General features: G+C 33.3%; 1 protein-coding gene across 5 annotated transcripts in view; it reads right to left on the minus strand.

Annotated features, from left to right (window-relative positions):
* Cdh18 (cadherin 18) overlaps positions 1-19,037 on the minus strand; it is a 582,140-nt gene that overhangs the window by 39,062 nt on the left and 524,041 nt on the right. For all 5 annotated transcript variants that reach the window (XM_063258009.1, XM_063258007.1, XM_063258008.1 and 2 more), the window contains exon 8: positions 12,859-12,995. In XM_063258009.1, the coding sequence (XP_063114079.1) occupies positions 12,859-12,995 (137 nt within the window). The remainder of the gene's footprint in view (positions 1-12,858; positions 12,996-19,037) is intronic.

Consider the following 19,037-nt stretch of genomic DNA (forward strand, 5'->3'; position numbering starts at 1 on the left):
TGGTTGTTTTTATTTATAGTGGAAATTAAACAAATGCCTTCATCGAGTTACCTCCCCAGAGAACTTATTTTAATATATTATTTTGAGACAGGGTTTTTCTAACTCATGAGGTGGTACAGGCTGGAGTCAAACTTGGACTCTTCCTGCCTCAGCCTCCCACAGGGCTAGTTTTATGGAAATGTGGCCAATACCTAGTTATAAAACTTAGTTTGGCAAAACCAAGTTTATTACTCCCTTCTCTTGTCTTATTATTGTCACAAAGTCTATGTTTTTCTATTCTCAACATCATACTTGATTCATTTTATATGTTCTTATAGCTTTCACATTTGAAAAGTGAAAACAATCTCCTCTTGCTCTATAAGGCAAGAATAATCCAATTAGCTTTAATCACTGGTGTCAGAAGACGTCTTTTTCTTAGTACAAAACATCTTTGTTCTTTTTCTGGGTTAGAAGTATCTCAGAGAAGTAGGAAAACATGTTTTGTATGAGAGAATGTCTGAAAGAATACAGTGTGGTGAAAAAACCTGTGTAAAATAACAAATGATTGTTCGACCTTAGCTATTACCTGCCATGGCCCAGGGTCTTGATGCTATATCCTGGACCGGCCAGGTACTGGAGTCTGCTCCCCCTGGAAGCAAACAAAACTGAGTGCTTCTACGCAGAAGTACACTCATTCCATTTGTCAGTCATTTTGCTTATAACCACCCTGTTCAGTCACTAAAATATAATTTGATAATTGAAAGTACAACATTTGAGATGAAACAAATACCATTTTTATTTGCGGAGCTACTGTTCTGTGTCCTCTGGGAAGCTAAAGTTAATGTAACCTTACTGAGGGTGCAAAAATCATAGGAGAATCTGATTAAATAAATGCCTTCCCAGAGCTACCTCTCCAGAGACTTTCTTTTAGTTTGTTTTGAGACAGGGTCTTTCTAACCTTGTTGTGAGGAAAACACAACAGAACAGTGAGCTGAACACACTGCTGGGTGCAACGTGACTGCTGCTTACTAGAAGTAGGATGATCTAGAAATACACAGCTACAAGTCCTCGGTCCTGCCCAAACTGCAGCCCATCTGCGTGCATTTTGGTTATTTTGTTATGTTCACTAATTATCTGTGAAACTGGAAACTTTTTAGGTGTCCATGTGTTACTTCCGATGGTCCTTGCATAAATCTTTCATTCTGTGAGTGTCAATCGCTTTACCTAAAACCATTCTGTGTGTTTTCTAAGACTAAAACTGGATAATTTCTCTAGCCTTAATTCAATATTCTGTTATTTATATTTTCACACCTCTCCTCTAGTAATCTGTTTTAATACTTTTGATGGCACAGAAAGTTGAAATCAGCAAATACTTCAATATAAACCTCACTTCGAGGATTCTTCAAAAGCAAAACTTCCAGAAAGCTATTTCTTACTTTGAGTTTTAGTTATTTTCCTGTAAGCCTGGAGTATGTTCTTTTTGTCTTAGAAAGTTGTGTTTTTAAGAAAGAGCTAAACTGGTGCTGAGGATTTAGCTCAGCAGCATAAGCGCCTGCCTTGCAACGCGCAGTCGTGAGTTCGAGCCCTGGTACCTATTAAAAAAAAAAAAAAAAAAAAAAACAGCTAAGATTCCATGAAGATTTTGCAATGACAAACAAGGGAGGCACCAGAATATGCTTTTAAACTTTTCTTAATAATAAAATGAAAATCTAAATAAAAACAAATATATGCCATCCTGTCAGTCGTGTACAAGCACGTTGTGCATCAAGTCCGCTATGTATAAATGACCCACAGATAGGGCTGCACCTGTGTATCAGGGACTCACACCAGCAGACTGCCCCTGAGGGGTTGCCGATGCAGTGGACTTGGTATTCCAATATAAAGATGGGTTTGAGGCTGGGCTGTGTGAAGAATCCTCTATAAACTGAGTAACAATCAGCTTCATCCACTGAGTGCTTATGAAAAGTGTGATATAAGCCTTGTATGTAATGAGATATAGAAAAAATGGAGCAATTAAATTGGGCAATTAGATGAATGTCTCAATTTGAACATTAAATGAAGAAAAATTCATATTCTTAAAAACAATGACTTAAAGGTTTAATTTATATTGCCTCAAAGCGATTGTAATTTAAACATGTACCTACCGTCAACTATCTTAATCCTTTTCATTAATACACGTTTAGTAGGAAACTTGGTAGGTCTCTAACAGTTTATATTCTGATGTAAATGTTAAATGTAGTGAGGTTTACAAATGCAAAACATAAAGTTTCTTATTTTTATGATATATTAGTTTTCTCTAATATAGTTTTAACTCTTTTCTTTATGAAAATTTACTTTATAAAATGTTCTACTATGATGATAGTAATTTGCAGTAAATACATCTTAAAGATCATGTTTACAGCTACAGAATATTTATAAAGTCCTGAGAGTATAAAGAAAGACATATAAAATATATAAATAATATATTTCGCACTTTATTTCTTTGATTTTTGTGAAAGAATTTCATTATAGATAAATATAGAAACCAAAGTGTTCTTGGTCATTTGAACAGTCACTCTGGATTGAAACCAGATTTTTTTGAAATGTTAGAATAATGGTTTGTTTTTTAAGAGAGATGTTTGCATTATTTCCTTAAGACACCCCCTAAAAAATAAGTTCTGAAAACAACTTCTCAAATTCTCACATAAACTTCCATAAACTTTCATTTCAGTCATTAAATTTGCATTTTTTTTTGTTTGGTATGAGGGTTCGAACTCATGACCGCACTTATGCCACTGAGCTAAATCTTTGGCCTCAATTTGCTTGTTTTGAAATAAAATATTTCTGCTATTTTTGCTTGTACAGGATTTTAAAATTTTATACGAAGCATTATATTTAATTTTTAGGCAAGCAAGCTGAAATAAAACAATGAAAAACAGAAACACCTTATTACTATATAGTTTATAGATCGCTCTACCACAATGTACATTTATACGACTAAAATGCCCACCTCTCTCTTTTCCTCTCTACAGATCCTATTAAGTATAAATTGAGAAAATAAATACTACTTCCAAAATAATTTATTATATTTAGCATTTTTGGTGAATATGTTATCCAATAGATTACTCCAGAAACATTCCTTTACTGTAGCTAAATAAAATTTTAAGATAAATTATGTGAATTTTATGATAGAAAATGATATCAAATCCACATATTTAAATCATTCTTTTCATTGTAATGAAACATACTTATATAGAAGCAAATATTTGTCAGTTTTAATTTTGGGGAATAAATAGTATGACAATAATTTTCTTCTTATCAGATACAATCACAATTAAGAAAATAGTTTTGTTAATTAAAACCAAACTTGTAGCCAAGTGTGGTGGTGCATGCCTATAATCCCAATACACAAGAGGCTGAGGCAAGAGGGTTTGCTGAGAGTTTGAAGCTAGCCTAGGTTACATAGTGACTTCAATCCCAGTCTGAACTACATACTGAGACCCTGTCTTCAAAAGTTAAATAAATAAATATGTAAATAAATAATAAAATAAGAACGGACTGATACGGGGAAATGGAAACCTCTAATGATGTGTATTTCTTAAGTGTTTGTATGAAAATACTTGAATGTGCATAAAATTTATTGATGTAGGCACAGATAAAGTCTTATTTATCAGAATGGATCTGCCATTATTTTGGAATACTGTCATTCTTGTGAAAATCACATACACTGGAAAATCTGTGAAGCACAAAATTGTTTAATTCAAGGAGTGAAAAACATGAAGTCATTTTCAAAACAGGCTAAGTATGGCAACATTTCAGACTTGTGTGAAATATCCTGATATTTTGTAATTACCTAATTTTCATTATAATCTCCAGTATATTCCCAGGAAGACCCTTTATCAGATCTTAGGAAAACGCTAAACTTAGACTTTACTGATCATACACAATAAGTACTTATACATTTTTCTTTTCTGTAATATTTAAATTAATTAGGTAACTTAACACGCTTAAAAGGCTTTGAATTAACATTCAAAGGAAAAAAAAGTTTTGATTTAAAGAAAAAAAAATCTGACAGCAGACTAATCTCCCAACATAAATTATTATAAAATCTATAAAACATAGAAATGTGAAGACATTGCTCAGACATGGAAAGTGGGCAGTGCACACACACTCTGGGCTTCCTGAGAGACATAGGCACATGGACTGCGTCTCTGCAGGTCCTGGAGTTTGGTAAAGTCTCTGTCATGACCCATCAAAAGCTGCTTACTGAACATTTAAAATTATTGTGCAGACACTTCAATGCTTCCAATTGGATTATAGCACCATCACGTTAAAATTTTCAGAAACTCAAAATGCATTTAGAACAGCAAAGCCATGGGAGTATTTTTAATTTATTAAGTTAATTGGTAGAATTTAAACATGCATAACGATCACAGAGAATTTATAACTGTATGTATGTATATCGATTTGTCCTTTTTACTCAATCGCTTTCATTCCCTGCCACTTTTCCCCCCTCCTTATCTACAAAGCTATGTTTCCATTTTATCCTTCTTCTATCCTTTTTTTCCCCTTTCTTTCCTATCTCTCACTTCCATCCTAGTTCCCCTTTCCTTTTGAACAATTTTCTATTTCATAATATATAATGTATATTTTGGTCCTTATTTACTCTTTGAGTTTCTCACACCAGCGAGACATTGTTATACTCATACACATGTGTCCAATGTATTTAAGAGTATGATCTCAAGGTGTATCCATGTAATTGTAAATGTTTCCTTTATCCTTTTTTAGGGCTTCTTTACTCAATTTATAAAACCTCAGCCTGGGAAACATTTTTAGCCAGGTGTTCCTCAGAAAAAAGGGTTACTATCTACAACATATAGGACTTTGAAAAAAAAAAAAAATTCACGCATCTCCAAGACGTAAAGACCCAGTGCAAAAACAGACATCTCAGATGAATACAAAAACAGCAAATAAATACATGAAAAAAAGTTTAACATCATTAGTCATTCAAGAGATTCAAATTACAACAACAATGAAATTTCACCTCACTCAAGTAAGAATTGCTACCTTCCAGAAATCAACCAAAAACAAGAGAGACTAGAGAAAAAAAGAAGCCTTCTCCATTGTTGTTGGGAGTGTAGACTGGTACAACCACTGTGGAAATCAGTGTGGAAATTCTTTAAAATCTAGAACTAGGGGCCCATTTGACCCAGCTATTTCCTTCGGAGCATTTTCCCTTAGGAATCCAAATCATCATAGCACAGCGACATATGTGCATCCACTTTTAAGGCAGTACAGTTTCTAATAGGTAAATCTTGGAAACAGTTACAATGCTGATCAACTGAGAATGGGTAAAAGAGAGATGATTTTTTTTCACAGTGGAGATTTTTATAGCTTGGCCACACAATCAGCCACAGGGCATCCGTCATTTACTCAGATGCTGGCGTGGCTGAGTGGGAGGGGCAGCTGCGTGGTGGTCCTGTGCCAAGTGAAGTTACTAGTTTGGGGGAAAAAAATCCAAATACAACACATAGCTTCTACAGTACGTCTCACTTTTAAGCCATTAGAAAGTAAAAAAAAAATAAAAGAATCACTAAAATTTAAGGTCCATTTATTATTACATACACCACAGACAACTGTTTTAATAACGCTTTAAAAGCTTAATATAACGTTTATATTTTATTTGAGTACTTTTAACAAAAAAAGAAACCTGGCGACTAAGACATGATGGTGCTTTCTTAATCTACAAAAATGCATGCACCCAAGCCTCCTAAATAAGAAGACTGACCCCAAAGAGGTGGACAGTAGAGTATTCTTTACCAGGGATAGGATTCAGGGACGGAAGAGAGGGAAAGATTGACCAGAAGGGAGAAGAGGTTTCAGGTCCTCTCCCATATCAGGGTGACTAGAATCCAAAGCTGGTGCGTATTTCAAGACAGCTAGCCAAGAGTTTGTAAAATGTTCCCAATATAAAGTAATAATGAATATCTGAGTTGGTAGACATGCTAACTACACTGATTTGATCAAGTCAGAGTATATGTATATTTCCAAACATTTCACTGTCCCCCAAAACCTGTTACAATTATTATATATGAATCAATAATATAAAATAGCACTAAATGGAGTTTAATCCTAAACATAAAAATGAAAAACATGAATCTATGTATCTAGAAAAAGCAAAAATGACTATGGTATTTTATGGTATCAAATCTCAATTAAAAGGAAACAGTTAATATATCATAAGAACATATGCAATGGAAAATTATTAATACATAATTAGCAATACCAGAAATGACTAGGTAAGTGAAGATTTTATAGACTGGGCAGAAGAATTACTCATCATAAAATAGAACCCACTTTTTAAACTTGCAATAATTAAAAATGCTTGCCATTAAAATATAAAGTAACCCAAATAAAAATTTTCCAAACAGAATATCAATACAATGAAAGAGTCTTATCTGAAATGTAAAAATAGCTCTTAAAACAATTTACTCTGAAAATCAGTACAAAAAGTAAATTAGATTACAAAAGGATATGTACATGTGACCAGTAAGGTTGTAAAAATATTTTCAAAAAAATTTATTCATTAATAACACATAAATTAAAACCTCTATTTATTTACACTTTACACCCAAAGTGTAATCACCCAAAGTGTAATCACCCAAAGTGTAATCACCCAAAGTGATTAAAATTAAAAGATTTTCAGTTCCTAAGGATGATGCACAGAAAATGAAAATTCATAAAATGTAAAATGTTACAACTAAATTGAAGTACATGCTAAGAGTTTTCACTAAGCAGTGTCCTCTATAATACCTTCTACAATACAGTATTATGAATTTTAGTTATGTTTACCTAGGTGTATACACCTGAATCAAATTTTACATATGTATTGAAGCATATTGCAGAAAGGTAGCAATCAAAATGTGCATACCAAAGTCATTAAATCCTAAAAAGTTCTCAAAAATCTTTAACCATGTAATCATCAATTATTATAAATAACTTAAAATCTCATAGAAAAAACGAACTTCAGTTGATTTTTTTGAATAAATAAACTTATAATTTTATGCAGTATGCTATTAAGATTGTGACAGTGAGAAACCCTCAAATAAATCAACATATAATGTGAACATCAAAAGATTGTAAATTGTAAATGCTGTAAGCATCTCATTAGTCTCTTTTATTTGTGTAGAACCCAAGAATTTTAAATGCTACTGACTACAAGTTAAGATTTAAAGTGGACATAATGATCCAGCATCCATGTCAATAATCTCATACTTTTTGCTACCTTAATCAGTTCAAGAATACTCACAATTCACATACAAAAGAAGCTTTCAAAGGCAGTGGGAAGTGATCATTTCCCAATGATTTAATAAACACGATATGTCAGTGTTAGTACCCAGGTAACAGGTGTCACCAGTGTTTCTATCCTGGTGCTCCTGTCACTGCAAATGACTTCCTCTGTTAACAGGGTTGGTCTGTTTAAACTGAAGAATATTGCAGTAGGAACAAGTGATTTCTGAGCCTTGGTCATGAGGAAGACTGATACCATCAGTTTGCTCACTCTGGATAATTGTCAGTGACGTCAACCACAGGACATCAGTACCCTCAAGCTGTCCCACAAAGAAGCCCAGGAGTTGAGCTGAGTCACTCTGCCAACAGCCAGGACAGACTTACTGGTGAATGAGATGTTTGGGATGTATAGTCCTACGGTTCAGTCCCATCTCGAAAAGATTTTAGCCCAAGTCAAAAATTTTATTGCACATTGACGATTTACTGTGACTACAAGTCACTCATTTTAGCTTTTGCTTATTGCAGACACATAGGAATTGTTGAATTACATTGTTTACTGATATTTTGCAATATATTTTAGCATGCCAATGTGTAAGCAATATATTGAAATATGTGCTCTACCACTAAGCTAATTTTCCAGCTTTCTGTTTTATCACTTTTGACCACTGCCTGAATGAATGCAAATTTCTGATGTACTATACTCTTTGTGTGTTAAAAATGTGCTAATTAGAATCTCTTTGAAAAATTACACATTGAAATATCATGGTAACAATAACAGTTAATGCAGATGTGATGTGCAGTTAAAACCACTCTAAAGTAACAGGTTTCAGTATTTTTAGGTATATCTGCTTCAAATAATTTCTGGTTAAAGACAGTGGGATAAATTACTGATCCATAAATATTAAATTTTTATCAGGTGAGGTTAGCAATTGGTTTAAATTTGAAGTTTGTGTACTCTAGACTTTGAAGATATTTGTATGTAAGCTCAGAACATAAAAGAATCATTGAACACAGACAATATAAAATTTTTCTTCTAGATTCAGTTTTTTTATAATAGATATATAAAGTGTGATCAATATATATGGTTAATGTTTAAATTTTTAACAGTTACAGAAAAAGTCACATTGTCATCAATTTCCATTAAGATATCCCCCAAATTTTAAGCTCAATTTTCCATCGTTCTTACCATTTTCTGAGGAAGTTCTAGAATTCAATTGCATGAGTGCTTTTATTTATATTATGATTGCCTCGATGATATGAGTAAATTACAAATGTTTACCTTTTATGATTAATTTGAGTTTGGCGAAGGATTAGAGGACACGTTGCTAGATCATTTATGCATTGGATTGTTAAATTCTTCCCAAGAAAAGTAATGACTTCAACATGCTTAGTGCCTAAAATATCACACTGTCTTACAAGTATTGCTTATTATTACATTTGGAGTGGGTTATTCAGTGCATCATTTAGGACAGGGAATTTATAGTCTACCACATCAAAGTGTTAGAATGATAGATAACGAAACAGAATACATTAGGAGGCAAGGAACCATTAATATGGAAACACATGATAGGAAATCAGGGGAAGGAAGGGACAGAGCGCTGACTGGACTTGGTTGGTGGGCAGCCACTGGCATCGCCATTGGCAGAGTCCAAAGAGCAGTAGGGATAAAAATACATATCACACTGAAGTTAATACAAGGAAATTAAATCATACCATGGAAATCTGAAGGAAAGTGTTTTATCCATTTAGAAGTATATGACAACACTCTAATTTTTGCCACATATATTAGGGTTATGACAGCCAAAATTCTAATGATAGCATGAGATTCCAATCCATTGGTATTTTATTCAAACTCTAGTGAAACGGTTTTGAAGATGTAAGCAAAGTCCCAAATCACCTGATTATAAAATACACAAGTGATTGGGTGGTCCTGACTCAATCAGGCAAATCACTGAAAACAGCCTCTTTTCTACCTGGCAACAGAAAAGAAATTCAAAGTGATTAAAAGTGTGGGATGAGCTCCTGCTTGTGAGCAGAAGTGAGGTTGGTGTGAGAGGTGCACAGGCATCCTTCTCAGTGATGGCAAGCAGTTTAGAGCTTTCAGTGACACAAAAACCCCTCTGCGGCAGGCAGGGGTGCCTTAGGTTTGCTACTACTATACTCTAGATGAAAATTGCAATCCCAGAAAACAAACATCCAGGAAATGAGACCTCACCTCCATTTCCTCAAAGAAGTAGACTCCATCGAGAATAAACAGGAAATCAGAACTGTCCAGTTACCAGATAAGAGACCAAGATATGATCCATTTAAAATATGATTTTAATATTCTGGTCCCTAGGTAGAGATCCCAGTGGAACCTACCAGGTTAACATGCAGTTATCTGTTAATGAAGCAGAAGAATGGAAGTTTCCAAATACTTGGGTTATGTGCTGCATAGGAGACTTTTGTTGCCTATAATGAATCTGTTCCATAGATATTTATTTATAAAGTGCTATTCCCCAAGAACTGTGAAATATGATAATACAATACCCTATAATTCTTTAAACATATTACTGAATTTAGGACAGTCATAATGTCCTCTATATAGAAGTTAAAAATAAACTTACCTCAGAATGTGATTTTAAAATCGATAATAAAATTAAATCTTAGTTAAATTACCTGTCTAATGCTTGGGCTCAGTGAACTTTCTTAGAGGGTCTTACTGGAATGAGTGTAGGTCTAAAACTTGGAATATTTAGATCTATGTCTTGCTTGGGTCCCACTCCCCAGATATGTGAAATGGGAATAGTGTGTATCATCTTCACAGATTTCTCGTTAGGATCAATGCATTTGTAAAACTATACCATGTAAATGGGAGCTAATTTATAGTTGTGCAAAGGAGGAGCAATAAATGGCATCTTAGCCTGGAAGTGAATGTGTTTCCTGTTTCTACAATTGACTATTCAACTAAACAATTACCTGCGCTCTATCTGCATGCTCACAAGCTTTTCAATTATGTTACATTACATTCTCCTGTGATACCTTCCACGTGAAGACTGTTCAGTAAGAGCAAGAAAACTCTTCTTTTATTGCAAGCCTTTGCTTTACCCTCGTGAGCTCTTAAATCTTGGTGCATTCACAATTCTAATTGCAAGAACCATCTTTCTTTTAATTGTCCAAACCCATAAAAATGCTAAAAAGTATGTTAAACAGTATTAAAAATAATTTTTCAAAACAGTTTTTTTAGAAAATGTTAGATTAAAAAGGTTTTTTAAAAATCCAATTTGAAAATCTTTTAACCTATTTCCAAAACAGAATGCATCAGAAAAAATTTAGAATATGCACCATCTATTTTGAATGATAATTTTGCAGGATATATCAGTCTCGGTTGGAAATCATTTTGCTTTAGGATCTGGAATACTTCACTCCATGCTCTTCTTGACTTTATCGTTTGTGCTGAGAAGTCTGCTGTGATTCTGATAGGTTTTCCTTTATAAGTGATCTGTCTTTTCTCTCTGACAGCTTTTAATAATCTATTCTTGTGTTGGATTTCTGGGATGGTGATTATTATATGTCTGGGTGTAGTTTTATTTTGGTTATGACTGTTTGGAGTTCTATATGCTTCACTGATCCTGATGTCAGTTTCTGATCTCATGCTTGGGAAATGTAGCTCTTGTTGAGATTAACACTTACAAAAATTACACATATGCAAGTACATATATGTATTTATAAATTAGTTCTAATTGATGTACCTATTATCTGGGCTTAGGTGTGAGTGACAATTAATATGAAATATGGTTTCTGATCTAAGTTTCTTTAGTTTTCTAAAAATTCTGCTCAATGTTATCATCACTTATTGTTGGATTTGTTAACCTCTTCATTATTTCATTTTGTTACTGATTTTAATGAGTCATTATGTAACAGCTATTTAATAGACTTTGGATAATTAAAGATACAATTTGCCTACCTAGTCTATTTACTTTGAAAATGCAAGTTAACCAAAAGGGTAACAAAGAAACCCATCCATGCATTCTTTATAATACCCATTTAAAAATATTCTTTATAACACTCATTTAAAAGTAATTAGTATATGTATGTTTTAATATTATATGGGCCACTAAATGGAAACAATTGAGTTGATTTTACCAATGAAAACAATACCAAAATTTTAGGTAGAATAGAAAAGTTTGAAATAGCCTAAGCATTGATATATAACAAAAGGTAATGGAAAAGTTCATAAAATGCAATGATGTGTCACTGTATGGCCATAAAAATAGTTATAATGAAATAAAAATAATAAAAAAAATGGTAATGATAATGTGGAGATTTTTGGAATTCCAAAATTTGAAGAATGGAAAATGGTGAGAGGACTCAGGGATCCAGGAGGGAAGAGGAGGCAAATTAAGAAAATAGTAATAATAAGAAAACAAGGAAAAAAAAACACAAAGAAATAAGCTGTATTATATACATGGATCCACTTGTCAAGATGCTTGCAAACTGTATGCATTTCAAAGAGATAATCGTAAACGATGAAAAGTAAAAATGTAGTTATATCTTTAAAATAAAAGCTTCACACTAATGCTCACTGCAGCATCAATCTCATTAGGCAAAAACAGAACAACACTACAGTCTATGATATGATGAATGAACAAATGAAACATTGTCCAACCAAACAATAGAATAGGTTCTGTGAATAAAAAGGGATAAAAGGGTTGTAACACATAATAGGACATAGATGGTTCTTGAAGCTGTGATGCTAAGGGAAGCAAATCAGTCCTAAGGAGACTCATGTTGTGCAATTCTTTCATGTATTGATAATAAGCAGAGTGATCAATTGTATCCTGTAAAGGCACAGGTTAGAGGATAATCAGAAAGACATACAGCATACTATGTGAATTATATCCAAATAAATCTGTATTTTAATGCCCTGTATTCTCTTGAGGAAAAGTAAGAAGAGAGATTCATTTTACATAGTATTGTCTTGGGTTTGATATTAGTATTCCTATTATCTGACAAATTTAGAGTCCTGATAAATTTATGTGTTGAACTCTTTCTTAAAGCTTTACGTAAATTCACATAAAATTATAAAATGGGGATAATTGATTTATAAATTCATTGGCCCATACATAATTACAACAATACTGCCCCACATGTGAATCTATTTTCTAAGACTTTTAATTTGATTTCAGCACTGTCATAACCACTGATAATCGTGTTCACGTTCTTCTGAATTATAAAATCATCTAAGTGCACCTGTAGATTTTCAAAGCTTTTAAAACTGCTCTATGCCAAATAACTTTAATCTAATGAGTTGGTGGCTTAATTACAGCATACATATATAAACTAGGAAGACTCACACTCAGGAAAAGAATCAAACATTCTTGACTCAAGTTTGAAGATTAAGGGTTCTGTTATGTCAATTTTTACAGCTACCCTGGATTTATAGTAAAAGAAATGATTTCAGTGCTTATTCATAATCCAACAAGAAGTAAATTTATTTAATATGCTTTGTAAATGTTTGGACTTTACAGCAGAAACAAGAATGGGCTGAAACCTCCTCTCAAGAAGATCTCTACATAAGACTTCATATAGAAGGGACATGTCACACTATAATGCAAAAGCTAACTTTACCGTTTTCTGAAGCAGCAACTGTGATGTTGTACCATGGAGTCTCTTCTCTATCCAAAATCTTGGAAGTCTTAATGGTTCCAGTATTGGCGTCAATGTTGAAAAATCTGTCCTCTTCAACACTGTAGTTGATGAAGTATCTATATGGAAAAAAAAAGGCAGTGGTCTTTTTTCCTTGAGGCTATAATGGGGAAAATAAAACTGAATCAAAAACTAAGACAAATGCTTAAAATATTCAAGGGTACTTTAATTTTTATACTTCACTTTAAAGATTTTCACACATGATCGACAGCACTTTAACACAGAAGCTACAGTAATGATTTTTCACTCAATTCTTAACTATCCCTGAAGTATATTGCTTATAATTATTCATACATTAAGTTTTTAAAAAAATCAAACTTCATGAAATAAAAGTAAATAGTAGCATCAGATGGAAGCAAGAAATCATTTCTGGAGTGCTAGTGTTATGTTGGAAAAAATGGTAGAATATAACATCTCTTTGTATGAGCAACATTTTTACAATCCCAGATTTCTTAGGTAAATTTGTCTTGGGATTTTATTACAGCTGAGATTTGAAGACTAGAGTGAAATGAAAAGCATTGACAATGCTTACCTGTATTCTTTATTACTTTATTTGAACAAATCTGTGATTAGTTAACTAATAAGAACTCACTAGAAGTAAAAGTATAAATCACCAATAGCACCAGCCTGACCTATAACTTGGCCAGGTTTATTCATATTAGCTTTGGCCTCCAGCTTACATTTGTACTGAAAGTGGTAATAGTCACCCTTTCCCAGGTCTTCTTCATGGATGTTTTCCCCCTTTTTTTATACCAGGAATCGAACTCATGACTTTGCACCTGCAAGGCAGGCACCTATGCCGCTGAGCTAAATCCCCAGCCCCCTAGCCCAGCTCTTGGATTCATAAACATTTCCACATTTCCACAGATGCCCTGCCATTTAACAAGGACAGCATGCTTCATCTGCTCACTCACTCCAGCAGAAGGATGAGACCCGCGGTGTAGAGGTGATGCCTTAAATTCCCAGCCAAGGAGAGTGATGGTGCAGGAATGAGTGTGCCCAGCTGGAAGAGCAGGCAGGCAAATCTCACTATGCTGTGGGGTTATTCTTATTCAGCAAGGGTGAGCACCCCGCAGTTAAGCAAGTAATGTAGCCAATAATTATACTTTCCAGAATTTTCCTAAATTATTTTCAGAACTATTTAAGGAGAAAAATGGTCACTTTTGTTCTAATACTTGCTAAATCTCAGCTAAGGTAGTGTTTCATCTAGACCTAAAGATAAAAATAAACTGATTATGCAAAATGAGAATAATGGTAGCAGAAGAATATTCAGAATAGAGGGAAATAAGTGCAAAGGTGTTAATTAAATAAAAGTCTTGGGTAAATTAGAAAAAAAGTAAAAGCAGTCAGAGCAATATAGAGAGACACTGTCTCAAAAATCTAAATAAAATGGCTGGGGATGCGTTGCTCAGTGTGAAGGCCTTGGGTTTGACCCCAGTGCTATGATGAGGTAGGGGCAAATAAAGACTACGTGGGTCAACGTGGCTATGAAGCGTGAACCAGATGGGCATCTCGGGGCAGGTCTGCAGTCCTGGGCCGCACCCCAACAACTTTATCTCTGTTGTGAAGAAAATTGGAAGAATTTTGAATGAAATGAATAACAGATTTAATCATTTGCTGGAAAAATTTCAGTGACTATTTTAATCTTATATTGCATAAATTTACAAACAATTTATATGGAAAGAAATCATCTTGGAAAAATTGTTAAAATTGATGTAAATGGCATGAGTTACAAAAAATGGGGCCATGTTGTACATACAAAAATCTAAAACTTTTAGAGTGATATTTGTAAAGAGACAAATTATTAATGGCTTGTGTGTGTGTGTGTGTGCGTGTGTGTGTGTGTGTGTGTGTGTGTGTGTGTGTGTGTGTGTTGTGTACATGCACAGTATTTTTTGGTATGGAATCAATAGACTCATTTCTTTAGGAAACAGTTAATGATAAATAGTTTAGGTGATATTGATACCTTAACTATAATATGCTTCAGATGCTAACTACCTAAATGTAGGGAGGAAAAAATAGATTAATTTATGGGCGTGGACTTCAAATGTGTTTTCTGTATAGATATCTTAGATTTGATGCAATGCAGCACATATTTAAGGTAATGAAAACAATACAGTCCTAGCTAGAAAAACCTTTAAAAGATAAGTATTAGCACTAAGGCATACAATGTTTTAAGACTAAAAGTCAATATAAATGTAGAGAGGATATAGCAGAAAGCTAAGAGCACTCCAAAGAGGGAAATCTAGAATTATGAAGTGACATGGGAGATAATAAAAGTACTTTTGGGCATAAGTGCCTGCCTGGCAAGCAGGCAGTCGTGAGTTCAAGCCCCAGTACCGATAAAAAAGAAAAAAAAATACTGTTGGAAGGAATGAGTGGATATAAAGAAATTTGTTAGGAAGCTGAGTGATAATTAAATATTTTGATCGGGAAGGCAAACATGATAGGCTAATTTGATAAATCTCAAAGATGTGAAGAGTTTGGAATTTTATAACAGTGAATACCAGATCACATTCCTGTTCCAAAATAATTTTTAAAATGCAGTATTCTGTGTAACTAATATGTCCTCATACAATAATATATAGCATAAAATAAATAGACTTCAAAAGAGAGTACATTTAATATCACTGAATAAAAGTAAAACTCCTGACTCATGACAGTTTTCAGGCAGGTTTTCTTGCGTGGACATCAGTGACACAGTGCTCTATGTCATCCAGAAAGTTGACATTCCCTTATTTTGTACTGGAGATAATATAAAACATTTTCTGTATTATAGGCAATGATTCTGTCAAAAAAAAGGAGCTTCTAAAATGGCAATATTCGTGTAAAATGAAAAGAATTTTTTTCATAACACAAAAATAGCAATGTGCCATTAAATTAGTACGAACACTTCAAAAATAATAACACAAAATTGTGAAAAAATGAGTGAAAATATATGGTAACTGTTGTATTAGAGATAGTAAAAGTTCATCATGCTTTATAGAACAGAGAGTATCACTATAATATGACTATATGTCACTCAGAGACACAATGCCAGTGGGGTGTGCAGAGCATATTGATAAGGTAGAAAGTCTTCCATCAGTCCATAAGTACACATTCACTGATATAGTAGAAAACATTAATAGCAAAGGACAGAATGAGTCTACAGAATACAAATAATCCAAAGAAATTTACGAACCTATTAGTATATAAATAACGCCTTTAAAGTGACGGCCTATGTGATGTACAATTGTGTGATTCAACCAAGTAATTGAATAGTGTACACTGATTGCTCTAGAAATAACTATGTATTAATTGAAGAATGTTGAGCATGGAAATATAGCATTAAAAGTAAAGGTACAGCTATAAAGACAATCAGAGACATTTATTCTCAGTATTACAGAGTAGTAGCAGCCATGGATTTCCCAAAACATGAAATCATGCTGTGCTGAAAACCCATGATTTTGGGGGGTTTGAGTTGTTATCAAGAATACTCATAGCACTCCTTCTAAGGCATGATTCGGAGAATCAGATCCAATTGCTTTAAATGGGTCAATTTTTGTCAAACTAGCAAGAATAAAATTTAATGTTGATCTACTGGCTATTTTATTATTTGAAAGAAGCTGTCATCAACTAGTTTTGAAGAAATTCTAAGAAAATATGCCCTATATCTGGAAATCAGATGACCTCAAAATGGAACATGTTCAACCTCGAGATTCCTGAAGTCACTGTCAACAAAGATGAGAACAAACTGAAGTCAATGGGGCAAGTATACGCACCTACAAAATGGGTCAGAACATGTACCAACTGAAGAATTCGATCATTTCCAAATTTCATCTAGAAAATCTGATGGCTGATCTTGTTTACAAGCTCAATGAATAATCTGGAAATAATTAAATATTTTTGCTGGGGCACTCTTTGCCTGTTAGAATACTTCAAATCAAGTTTCCTAACATAAATGTTAACAATAGAGCAAAAATAATTTGGTAAATGGTAAATACATTGCTGACATGCATCTTAAAATTCATATTATTTACTTCTCTATGTGGCTCAGGTCTCTTGGGAAATCAAATATATATTAGTACCAAACACTGAAGGATTTTTCAATTCAAAGAGTCATCTTCATGCAGTTGCAATTGAATTCTGAGTGAAGTATAACTAAATAGTTCTACTTAACTACCCTTGGATTTCTGCCCAGCAAAGGAAATAAAAACTCAGCAAAAAGACAAATAGAAATGTCAGGGAAAAGAAACTATTCAAAACTATTTTGAGTATCAGATATAAAGCAAGTCGGTGACAATCATTACAAATTAGGAAGTGACATGAGTCTATAAAGTGTTTACAAAACAAATGATTTTTATTTATTTATTTGTTTATAGGCTTTTTTTTTTTTAACCAGGGATTTAACTTGCAACCTTGTGCTTGCTAAGCAGGGAGTTATGCTGCTAAGCTAAATCCCAAATGATTTTTAAACTGAAAATATTTTCATTAGGTTATTTTTCAAATAGTTTTTCAAAATCCATTTGCTTGGCATCTTCTGCTTGGCAAGTGTGAGGTCATGAGTTCAATCCTCGTTACAAAAAATTCTTATAAATGTAAACATATCTTAAATTTTATAAAATAATACACTCGTATTTAAGGGTTATTTTTATAAATTCTAATATTAACATTTTTAGCTATGCTAGAAAGTATGAAATCAAGTAAACTTTTGATTATAAAAGGTGTTTTTTAAATTGAGATTTGTGATGGAAATGTGTAACTGAAGCTTAACGTTCTTCAAAAAAAATCAAGCTGATAGCTATCAAAACAAGTCAATGTAAATTGAGGTTAAAAGATAATATAAGAAAGTAAGTCACATAACGGTATATTCTGATGAATTAGTTCATAAGCAACAAGTACTTTAATTTTTTTTTTCTTTCCAGCACTGTGTCTAACACAGTAAGATCTAGACTGAAACAAACAAACAAACAAACAATCAAACAAAAAAACCCTTCCATAAAATAATCTTAGACTATAGTCTGCTTCTGGAAAAATCTCATCTAAGAAATACTTTTTAATTCCTGCTCTGCATACCTGAATTAACTTTCATAGGAAATTGAAATAAGCTAAATTAATTTCCTTTATAAATAGTAACGTGTGCATAAATACTGTTGCTTAGCCTCATACTTTATGCAATAAACAAGATAATGGAGGATCTTTTCATTCCTAACCCTAAGGTAAAATTAATGATGATGGTGCTAGTAATTTTCACTTCTTTTGTAAGTATTTTGCTAGAAATTATGATGCCAGTAACTCATGTCTTCCCATGTATACCTAAAATATACATTCATAGATTTTTTAATATCATAGACACACATTATGCATGATGCTTGAAATTAGATTTTGAGAATAACTTAAAATATTTCCTCCTTTACAGCATATTTTCTCTTTCATTGACAGATTCTAAATATTGAAAAAAGAACAAATAAATGTATAATTCATCTAGTATTTCAGATAGGTCATAGTGTGGGAACATTTTCAAGTGTAATGAAACTACCGGGGACTAACAGCTTTTATACTTGAGGCGAAATACAAGGCAGCAGTGAGGACTAACATATCAGTATATATAGGTTACTGCAGCTCCATCTGTAGAAACATTCGGCCCAAAGTGGTAAAGTGCAGGGAAACACTGAGATGGATTTAAGGGCTCCTGCAACATGATGTCTTTGCTGTACCATGATAACCTTAAGAATGCTCAGCATACATGACGTTCTTTGTTTGGTAAGTGGCAAAATGTCTGTCCTAGACAGCACTTCTGAACTTGCCAGTGATAGTGAGATATGTCTTGTGTAGCATTAGTAATACAGCAATTGGCTAGGAAACTCAGTTCAGTTAGCGTCAGCCATGCTTTGTCCAGCAGTCTTGAAAATCCCCTAATTGTACAAAGTTCCTTTGCAAACTGTAAGTAATTTCATAATCACAGATCAATGGGTCTATTCACACCTTACTCTGCATAGAAAAGTTTTTTGTAGGGTTCTCACACTAACGTATAAATATGGGCTGTAACCTTTATTTTACAAGCGCTCTCTGTTCTGATGTAGAGACATTCACCACTTTATATTTCTAGTAACATGATCCAA

This window comes from Cavia porcellus, unplaced genomic scaffold (genome assembly GCF_034190915.1).
Source record: "Cavia porcellus strain 051 isolate PalLab524CR breed Dunkin Hartley unplaced genomic scaffold, mCavPor4.1 scaffold_11, whole genome shotgun sequence".
NCBI classification, from domain to species: domain Eukaryota; kingdom Metazoa; phylum Chordata; class Mammalia; order Rodentia; family Caviidae; genus Cavia; species Cavia porcellus.